Source organism: Charadrius vociferus, unplaced genomic scaffold (assembly GCF_000708025.1).
Source record: "Charadrius vociferus isolate BGI_N301 unplaced genomic scaffold, ASM70802v2 scaffold333, whole genome shotgun sequence".
NCBI lineage: Eukaryota > Metazoa > Chordata > Aves > Charadriiformes > Charadriidae > Charadrius > Charadrius vociferus.
The window spans coordinates 725,491-735,416 of NW_009647682.1; the positions used below are offsets into that span (position 1 = coordinate 725,491).

The 9,926-nt window shown below is 50.5% G+C and overlaps 1 protein-coding gene across 2 annotated transcripts in view; it reads left to right on the top strand.

Annotated features, from left to right (window-relative positions):
- Positions 1 to 9,926, top strand: part of PPP1R12B (protein phosphatase 1, regulatory subunit 12B) — a 65,975-nt gene that overhangs the window by 35,352 nt on the left and 20,697 nt on the right. Inside the window, exon 1 of one of the 2 annotated variants that reach the window (XM_009881321.1) lies at positions 669 to 770. The exons of the other annotated variant lie outside the window; for it this stretch is intronic. Within the exon in view, the coding sequence (XP_009879623.1) occupies positions 669 to 770 (102 nt within the window). Of the gene's footprint in view, positions 1 to 668; positions 771 to 9,926 lie in introns of those variants that run through there. 2 annotated transcript variants of the gene reach the window in all.

Below are 9,926 nucleotides of genomic sequence, written 5' to 3' on the forward strand. Positions count from 1 at the left end.
GGAGGAGGAGGAGGAGGAGGAGGAGGAGGAGGACGGAACAAAACACAACTTCATCTGGACTGCCCCTTTCCAAACCAGCGTTTGTTCCTGATTTATGCTTTTGCGTTTCACTTAAAGCATGCAGCTCTGCGCAGTGACGGCAGAGAGCTCGCAGCAGCGCTCCGGAGTAAAACAGGTTTTAGTTTTCTTTTCTTTTTTCTTTTTTCTTTTTTTTTTTTTTTGGCAAAAGCTTTGTATCTAGATAAACCCAGCCGGTTTTCCAGCTCGTTCTCTTGAGCTGGGAGTTTTTGCCTCCTGCACTTTCAAGGGGAGATCGCGCTGGTCCTGCGGCACACGCTCTGGCCGAGGGGAAATGTCCTTTTGTGGAGAAGCGGGGCCGGGGCCCGGCCGGTGAGGCTGGCACGGAGCAACGCCCGGCGCTGGAGCACAGCGAGTCCTTCACACTTTCTCTTCTTCTTCTCGGCCAAGAAGCATTGTGGAGCCTCAGCTCTCCCTGCAGCAGATTAATGCCTAAAATTATACACCCTAAACAGCAGGGTTTAATTACCAGAGCTGCGAATAGTTTAATTAGTTTGTTCTGACCTTGGAAGAAGGACCTGCCCAGCGCCGTAGAGCGACAGGAGAGCAAGACTTGCGTTGCTTCTCAGAGCCACCCAGCCCGCGAGGCCATGTCGTCCCTGTACACCCGGAGTAAAGAGTACACTCGCAGCAGGAAGGCTCAGTCAGATTCTCCCCCGTCCTCTCCTTCCCCGATCACAAAGACACTCAGAGTAAGCAGCCTTTTCCTTTCTGTATTGCACGGAGACCTGCCGGGCACGTGCTCTGCGCAGGGACCGGTGGCGGTGGTTTGTTGTCTTACCCGTGGCTGTGGTTTGCTTTGGAAAGGAGGATGGTTTAAATGAAACTTGGGAAGGCGCCTCTGCAGCAACAGGTTTTAAGCAAGCCGTGCCAGCCCTGCGCTGGGCCGATTGCATTCATGGCTGTAGGGAGGTGCTGTGATGGTAGTGTGTCCCCCCCCAGTCCTGCTTTTCACGGAAACGTCGCTCTCCCAGTGGGCTGTTGCTGGAAGAAAACCTCAGCGATGAAAATGAAGCAAAACCTGACCAGCTTGTTAAACTGCGCTCTTTGCACAAGGGCTGTGATGTTGCTGGTGGAAGGAGGTTTGCTGTCCAGCTTTCACCCTTGGGGCTGCGCTGACCTGTGGTATAGGATAATCATGTCAACAACAGCAACAAAAATGCAGAAAAGCAGCGGCAGCAGGAGGCAGGTCGGGGTAGTTAGCTGGTCCTCCCCAAACGGGAGCCGGTGTCCCCATCTTCCGAGGGGTTTGAAAGTTGGGACATTTCATAGCAGTATTGCTGTTAGCTCCGGAGTCACGGGGAAGGCTGTCACGAAACGCTCCGGGTCCATGTCGTGATACAGGCAGTCTCTTCACCGTCAAGAAATATTATCATGCCGGAGTCAAGGCCTGGAGGAACTGGATTTAAAAAGGCAGGCTAATTTTAGATGTAAGCATTAAATTAATCTGAGCACTGGTGTTTGCTCAAATCAGATATGCATTGTCTGCTCCTTTTGAAGTGACAGATCCTGGTCTGGAAAAAACATTGCCCAAAATATGCAAAAAGGGGTTTAACCCGCTGCTGGGGTGTTAATGGAAACAGTCCCTGACCTCGGGAACTTCAGCTTCGGTGGCTTTCCTGGCTGCTGGTGGCCCCTGGGCTGTTAACCCAGGAGCGCGGCTCTGTGCTTTCTTCCCATCTGCAATGGGGTATCACTGGGGAGGGTTTAGATGACCTAAAACTGTCCCCTGTGTGCTTGGATGGACTTTCTTCATCGGTTTGTGCATCTGTGCTTACCATTCTGCAGTCAATGGCCCCAGTACCGATAACCAGCTTAACAGCAGGTGGGGAGCCTCTCAAATGTTTCTTAGTCACAGAGTAAAGCTGAAAATGTTTTAATTTCTTTCAAAACCCAAGTTTTTTAAGATCAGTCATGTTCGGCGTACACGGACTGACTCGTTTTCCCCCCGCCCTCACGCGTCTAGGCATGTAAACAAGTGACAAACGTCTCGCCAGAGCGGTGACTGCCGCGTTCACTCGCACGGCGCGTGCCCGTCTGCTTCGGTGCAAACTCGTAGGAGATGCTGGTTTTCTCTGTTGGTGGCAGTGAGGGCTCTTGGGTGTCCCCTTGGGTGTCCCCGTGGGTGTTGAGAGCTCTCAGGTGGGTACAGAAAGGGACCGGTGGGAATGGGAGGGCCCGGAGAAGACCTTCCCTCAGCTTCTCGTGGCAGTGGGATTTTGGTGAAGGCAAACGCGTGAGCATGGAAACGTTGGTGGTTCTTGCAGCGGTGATGGTGATGCCAGCTGTGGCTCCAGAGCATCGGAGCGGGAGAAGCTGCGCCGGGAGTGCAGCAGCATCAACTCTCCAGTCTGTGCAGGGAACAGTCCCAGTGCTGGCTGGGTTATGGAAATAGCCCACACCTTAAAAGGCTAATTAGGGAAGGATTTACTGCAGGCTAAAACAACGTATCTGAGTTAACTCTTTCTCCAAGACAAAGTAATTCTGCCATGAGCAAGAGAGGTAATGCTGTGTGGTTTTCTATGGATTTATGCCATGTGTGTATCCCCCCCACTCCCCGTGCCCACAGTGGGAGCAGCCCTTGCCGCGGGGTGCCACCAGCCTTAATAAAACAGGTCGGAATGCGATAGCTTGGAGTCTTTTATCTTTCCAGCCTAGTCGAGATTGATACCAGCAGACCTGTGGACTCTAAACGTTCCCAGCTGAGCAGGGGTGCGAAAAGACCCGAGCAGGCAGGGAGCCTCACACGTGGTACAGACATGGAAAAAACCTCTTAGAGAACCAGACAAAGCAAAGAAGGTTTTACTTATTAAGGTATCGGTGCCAAACAGCTGCATTCAGATGTCTTTTGCAAAGTAGTTTCCTATGGCATTCCCTACTGCACTTGCCCTGCTGCTTCTACCGTTCCTCCTCAGGTGTTATGATGGGTTTTTCCACCTTTAATTGGTGAGATCTCCCCAAACGCACAGCTGAGAGGGGTGAGCACTTTGCAGTGACTCATGGAAGTCAGAAGAAAGGCATTATCCTGGAATATGTGTAGGAGCAAAAGGCAGGCAGAGGAGAGTCTGGTGAGAGTGGGGTGGTGGTGTGTGACCGCCTCCATGGTGGTCAGCACTGTCCCACTGCCCCAGAACCTCCACAAGCTAAAATACTTAATTTCTTGTGTCACAACAGAAGAGCCCAGAATTATAGTCACCAATACAGAAATAGCCAAGTAAATCCTGTGAAATCATTGAATGGGTTGGGTTGGAAGGGACCTTGAAGACCATCTCGTTCCACCCCCCTGCCCTGGGCAGGGACACCTCCCACCAGCCCAGGTTGCTCCAAGCCCCATCCAACCTGGCCTTGAACACCTCCAGGGATGGGGCAGCCACAGCTTCTCGGGGCAACCTGCCCCAGGGGCTCACCACCCTCACAGGAAAGAATTTCCTCGTCATATCTAACCTAAATCTCCTTTCTTCCAGTCTGAAGCCATTCCCCCTCGTCCTAGCACTCCATGCCCTTGTAAAAAATCCTTCCCCAGCTCTCCTGGAGCCCCTTTAGGCACTGGAAGGCCACAATAAGGTCTCCCCCCGAGCTGGCGGCAGGACTGCAGGGGGGTCTCCCCAGAGCAGAGCTCAGCAGAGGGGCACAATCCCCCCTCGCCCTGCTGGCCACGCTGCTGGGGATGCAGCCTGGAGTGCCGGGGGCTTTCTGGGCTGTGATTGCACATTGCCGGCTCATGGGGAGCTTCTCACCCGCCAACACCCCCAGGTCCTTCTCCTCAGGGCTGCTCTCCATCCATTCCCACCCAGCCTGGATTTGTGCATGGGATTGCTCCAACCCACATGCAGGACCTTGCACTTGGCCTGCTTGAACTTCATGAGGTTGGCATGGGGCCACCTCTCCAGCCTGTCCAGGTCAAAATATTGCTAGCTCCACATTTTCAGTTGCTTGAATTAAGATGTTGATAGAAAGTGGAAACTGAAATTCCCTTTGAAATCAAATTATTTGGCAATCGCTTCCGTTTTTGTGGCGGTGGGTGCCTTTCTATCACAAGTTTTGCACCACATGGTTGTAGCTCAAGTTTTCTACTCCTCAAAAACACCCTATTCATAGCCAGTTCCAAGGGTGCGATGGGCGGCCCCGGGTACAGAGCCTGCCGTGCGTAAGTAAGCAAAGAAATGGCAAGATTGGAAGGATGAGGGTGAAAGCAAGGACTGAATTACCTTTCTTTCCCTTTTTTTGAATCCTATTTATGCTGGGCCAGTTGTTTTTTCATAGGAAATACCTTCTGGTTTGTGTTTAGGCTCATCCGTCTATTCGTTGTGCTTTATAACCCTTCTGCTTCCCCATGGGGTATCGGTTAGGTCGGAAAAGGAAAGCTAAGGAGAACACACGCTGCCAACTTACTGCACGGGTTGTAATTGCAGCTTTTCAGTCAAGCAACCTTCCTTTCTTTTACAGCCTGCTCCTTCTTGTCTTGTCATCTGATATTTTTTTTCTGTAAAAAAGACCATCAAAACTTAAACCCCTCGTGGGCGCGCATGTGTGCTGTGCGCTCGGTGGTGGCTGCGTCCCTCTGGCTGCCATCACTTCGTGGTTGTAACTCGCTCCTCGAGAGACTCGACATAATTCATGTTGTCCTGGTCATATTCAGGGTTTTGCTACAAGGCTTTTTCCCTCTGATGTTAGATCGCTCCCTCATTAAGCCGCCTTCAGCGCTTACTACTTGAGCTTTCCAGCTGAATTTCTGTCAGTAAGGGCTCAGCAATAAAGTCTTAAGTATACTCAGTGGTCTGTACTGATTGATTTTATTCTGCCTTTCATTGGAGTGTCTGAAGGAGCCACGCTAAGTGGAACACGGGATGCAGGAGCATCACCTTTTATGGCCCATATGTTTTCACCGCGTCACTCGATAGTAATACTTAAGCGTAAAAAGCAACGGTTTCCAAATTGCCGTCTCCGTTAGTGAGCCTCCACATCGAGCCCGCGGCCGCTCTGCGCAGTGATTACCATGGCAGCCAGTGCATCTCATCGGGGCGCGATTTTTTGATGTGGACGCGTACATCTGGAATCCAAAGCAAATCTTAAAGGAATTTAAAAAAAAAGAAAAAAAGCTAATGCGCAAAAACGTTAGCTGTCTGAGGTGCAGGTGCTTGGCATGCAAATAAAACTAGCATGGTTTGGATATTGATACGTAAATAACGGTATAAAATCTTAGAGGTCTGGTAATGCCACCAAACCAGACTTCTTTTAATCAGTGAGAGGTGTCCAGGAGTGCTGAGAGGTTGGTAGAAATGCCTCATCAGATTAACAGCCTTCGTAGAGTTTTGAATATAAACGCGTCTGACGGTCAGTTTTCACCCCGTGAGTGCTTTTGCAACAGGTTTAATCCTGTTTCGGATATTCATGGTAACAGGTTCGTTCTCGGGTTGGGTAGACCTGTGTGACTCCTTTGGCTTGCTGTGCTGCTGCTGCAAAGGCGTTAGAGACCCACAAGCGTTACGAAAACATTTCTGCAGGAAACTTTATCTTCCTGGGGTTCCGTTCAGTGCCTTGGGCTCGTTCTAGTTGTGATAAAAATGATGCTGCATAAATTGAAACGGGGTCAAAGGAGTTGTCTCATGACATTTTCCTATCTAATTTCTGGATTGCTGACTAGTTACGCAGTATTTGTGGAAACTATTACCTCCTTTCCCATTAAACAACGAAAAATGTGGGATATGGAAACTTGAACTTTAAGGCAATTAACCTCAGTCTGTGTTCTTCAGCCCCCTGATTTGTTTAGCGCTGGTTGTTTCTCAAGCGTCATGTTCCTTAGATGGGTATCAGTAAGAAATCCTTCTGGGTTCTGTTTGTTCTCTGTTTTTTTATAGTTTTCCCCTGTAAATGTCCATATCTGGAAGCATACTGGGAACTTCTAGTCATTCCTGGGGCACCACACGTTAGATGTTCTGCTGTGACTCCGTAGCCAGGCGATGCTCCTGCCACTGGCTACATCTGGGTGTGTAAATAAAACGGATCAGGGCACGCGCTGCGCCCCGTGGGGTAAGCGCTTGTGTCCCTGAGGCTGAACTTCCTTCTTCAGAGGAACAGAGCGCATTGAGCCAAGCCGAAACCACAGCAGGGAGTCTGTTAACTATTAAAGGCTCTGAATGGCCATGGACGATTCAGAAAGGAGCGCACGGTGTAACGCTACAACCTCGTTTAAAACTCCCATTTTGACCCTCCACCGCCCGGGCAGTGACGGGTGCCTTTGGAGAAGGTGGTTGAGCAGCCAGAGGGCAATCCCTTGTGGGGGCTCGGCTTCTGAACCCACTGCCGGTCCCAGGGCAAGGAGGCCAGAAGGTCAGAGGACAACTTGAGGTTGCACCAGTGCAGGGAACCAGCCTGGACTGTAAAAGGGGCGAAGGGAGGAGAAAGAGGATATCTTTAATTTGGGTCAGCTCATGGTACAGCCACAAAACCAAGCACGTTGGCACACCAGATGGGGATGGGATGGGAACAAGCGGCCACGGGAAGTGATGGGGGGAGCGGGTGGAAACTCTGTAGGCAGCAAACCACTTCAAACTGCTGAAGTGGAAACCAGTGTTTACTTCCATTGGAGGAGCCCATTATAGTTTTGGTTTTCATAAAATGAACACAAACCCATAGAATCCAGGGCTGGAAGAGACCCAGAGCTCGGTCCATCCACTTCCCCAGGGCACAGCAGCTGCACCTACGCCGTTCCTGCCAGAGGGGTCTGGCGCTCGCGGACTTCCACCAGTGGAGATGGTGCCTCATGCACTGGAGCTGCAACTGGTGCTCAGAGAGGAACATACGGACCCTGGGGAATTGTTCAGTTGTTGTTGGCTTGGGTTTTTTTTGCTTTTTCCATTTTTTTTACAATGATTTGTAAATTCTTTTCAATGAGCCCAAGTTGCTGAGGTTCCTGCTGCAGTTTGGTAGATCTTTGGGGTGAGGGTCTTCAAGTGGATGATAGTAGCTCCAGGTTCAAATCACTGACTGGCAGCTGCTCTGGAGCTATTTTAGACTGAAACAAATGAGGTAGGGGGAGAGAGACAGTGTGAACTATGAATTCTAACAGCACAGGAGGCTCCACGTGGTACAGACGGGTCAGCACACCGAAACCAGCCCTCACCGCTTTTCCATGCGAGCACTGCTGGTGGCCGTGGCGGCTGTCCCAGGGCTGCTGCGTGGCTGCTGGCTGGAGGAGGCGTTTGCCAGACTTTGGAGAATGCTTCACTCCGAAAAGTTGGCAGGTTGGCGTTTGGCAGCTTGATGCCTGGCTAGTGGGCAAATAGGTATTTAAATACCCAATGGGGACACCTGAAAACATCCTGCTAGAGCATTTGCAGGGGCAAGGAGGACGACGTTGCCTGCAGACCTGTGATGTTCTCATACTGAAGAAATTTAGGAGCAGAAATCCTCTCTTCTTGTGTCACTTGATCATTCTGCTTTTATTTCCTCATGTCTGGAGAGATTTGTCTAAGATCGCGTCGCTTTGCAAAATTAAATTTTTCCCCAATAAAAATCTGATCCCTTAGAAAAGAAGGAAAAAAATCTAAGAGCAACAAACTGCGTTGTGGCCTTTGCTAAATGAAAATAGAATCCAGCTTGACGTTTTACATGGCGAGTTTTATCCCCGGGAGACGGGGGGGTAATAAACTGCAGCTGCTGCAAAGGCGCGAGAGGTGCGGGAGCTGCGGCACAGGCTGGCCACCGCACGGACCCGCGTACAACCAGAACGCTTAGCTGCGTTCGGGGTGGCGGGAGATGCGGTCGTGGGTCCATCACAGCCGTATTTGTATTTGTTTCTGATTGAATACGTGCTAGCCGTCCGGAAAATGATGTGCTGTGTTGCAGCCAGCTGCCAAAGCCGCTATTCCATCTTGGAGGACCTTTTAATATTATGCTTCAGTAACAGCAGTTTTTATTAAGCAAAGTTTATTGATTTATAGTTTGTGAAAACATATTTTGCAGCAGGCTTTTGGGAGTTGGAGGTTAGACGGAGGTGGTTTGGCTGCTCTGGATTATTAATCATATCAATGGGATTTTGTAATCCTGCATTTGCACAAATGCAGACGGGAGTTGGAAGGCGGCACCATCCATCACGTCGGCGGAGCTAAGAGGGCGCTGGAGCGAACCACAGCTCTCGGGTCAGCAGAGCGGCTTGCCGAGGGAGGCGGTGACCTCGCAAAGCCGTATCAAAGGCAGAGTTCAACCAGACCTTCTAATTATTCTGCACCCACTGGAAAACCAAACTTGACCCCAACCCTACCGGACTTGAAAGATAAACATGGCTCGAGGGGAACACTGATCTGAGCTGTACCCGATGGGAATAGGGCTGAGGAGGACAAGGCAGCCTTTCTCGTCGCTTTTTCTACTTCCAGCTCAGCTCTTGCTGTCCCAGCTCTGGGAAGACTTGTGCCTGCAGCAAGACCCCACACCAGAGAGGTTGTCCTCTCCACCGCTGCCCTGCATGAGCCTAGCCAAGCACGTCAAGCCGTGGAGGTGCAGGAGCACCAGAGCTACGTAACTGCAGGAACTTGTTGGATTTTGCATATAAGAGGGAAAGAACTGTCCCCAAAAGCAGCTGGCTTTATTTTACATTTAATTTCTAAAACAAACAGGGCTCACCAGGAGGATATTTGCCAACACAAAAATAAATTTGAGAGGTTCCTAAAACTTCACCTCTTGATGAAGAAAAGGGAGCACAGCAGGGCTGGAGCTGTGTTAGAAGGTGGTTATTTAATCGTGAGCAATGATCAGGATATCTGAGACAAAACACACCAAAATAAATGCCTTGAGAACTATCTTAAAATAGTGCACATGTTCCAGAGGTTGGCCAGTTAAAGAAGATAAGGAAGGATAAAATGTTCCCAAAGCAGCTTTTTTTTTTTTTTGGGGGGGGGGGGAACAATGTAAATAGTAGACTTTTTTCGCTTTTGCTGGGTCAGATCCCAGCCACAGAAGAACGCAATTGGAAGCAATTAGGCCAATTTCTGACTTGGCAAGAGCAGTGGCCAATACCCCTTTTGGCACTGCATTTCAGGGCTGCGTTTTATCTAAACCTTCCACGAGAAATTTGGTTTTAATTGTACTTTACTGAACTCCTAACAGCTGTAAAAGTTTCTGAGTTTTTAAGAGAAGGCTCCTGCCCTCCTCAGTCCGAGCACATTTCGAAAATCAAAACTGTACGGCATTCCGGGCACGGTGCTGCATCCTGGCGGTCCGGGTGAGGAGAGCCACGGCCGGTACCCAGCTGTGCCCTTCCCTTGGGACTGAGCAACATCAGTGCAGTGACAACTGTGGGGCCCAGAAGATCAGTCCGGTATGATGTCCTTTGCAATTTTGCTCAGGTCCCATCTCAGCTGTCCTGTGTTTTGCCACCCCATCTGGGTTCAATCGTCTCTGACCCTGTCCAGGAGGGCCGGCAAAACTGGCTGATCCCCTTTGCTGTCCTCCACCACCCCCAGCACTACCTGAATGTGCTGCCCACCATGAGATTGACAGGAGGGAAAGATCATGGAATTGTAGAACAGGTTGGGTTGGAAGGGACATTAAAGAGAAGCAAGGAGCATCACACAGGAGGACTTTCAGAGGTACCACAATGCAGCCCCATCTCTGAGCCAACTATGAAGGAAGAGCTCACAGGAGGAAACAGTGAGCTGATGGTTGGGAGAGCAATCCTGCAGAACACAGAATCATAGAATGGTTGAAGTTGGAAGGGACCTTGAAGACCATCTAGTTCCACCCCCTTGCCCTGGGCAGGGACACCTCCCACCAGCCCAGGTTGATCCAAGCCCCGTCCAACCTGGCCTTGAACACCTCCAGGGATGGGGCAGCCACAGCTTCTCGGGGCA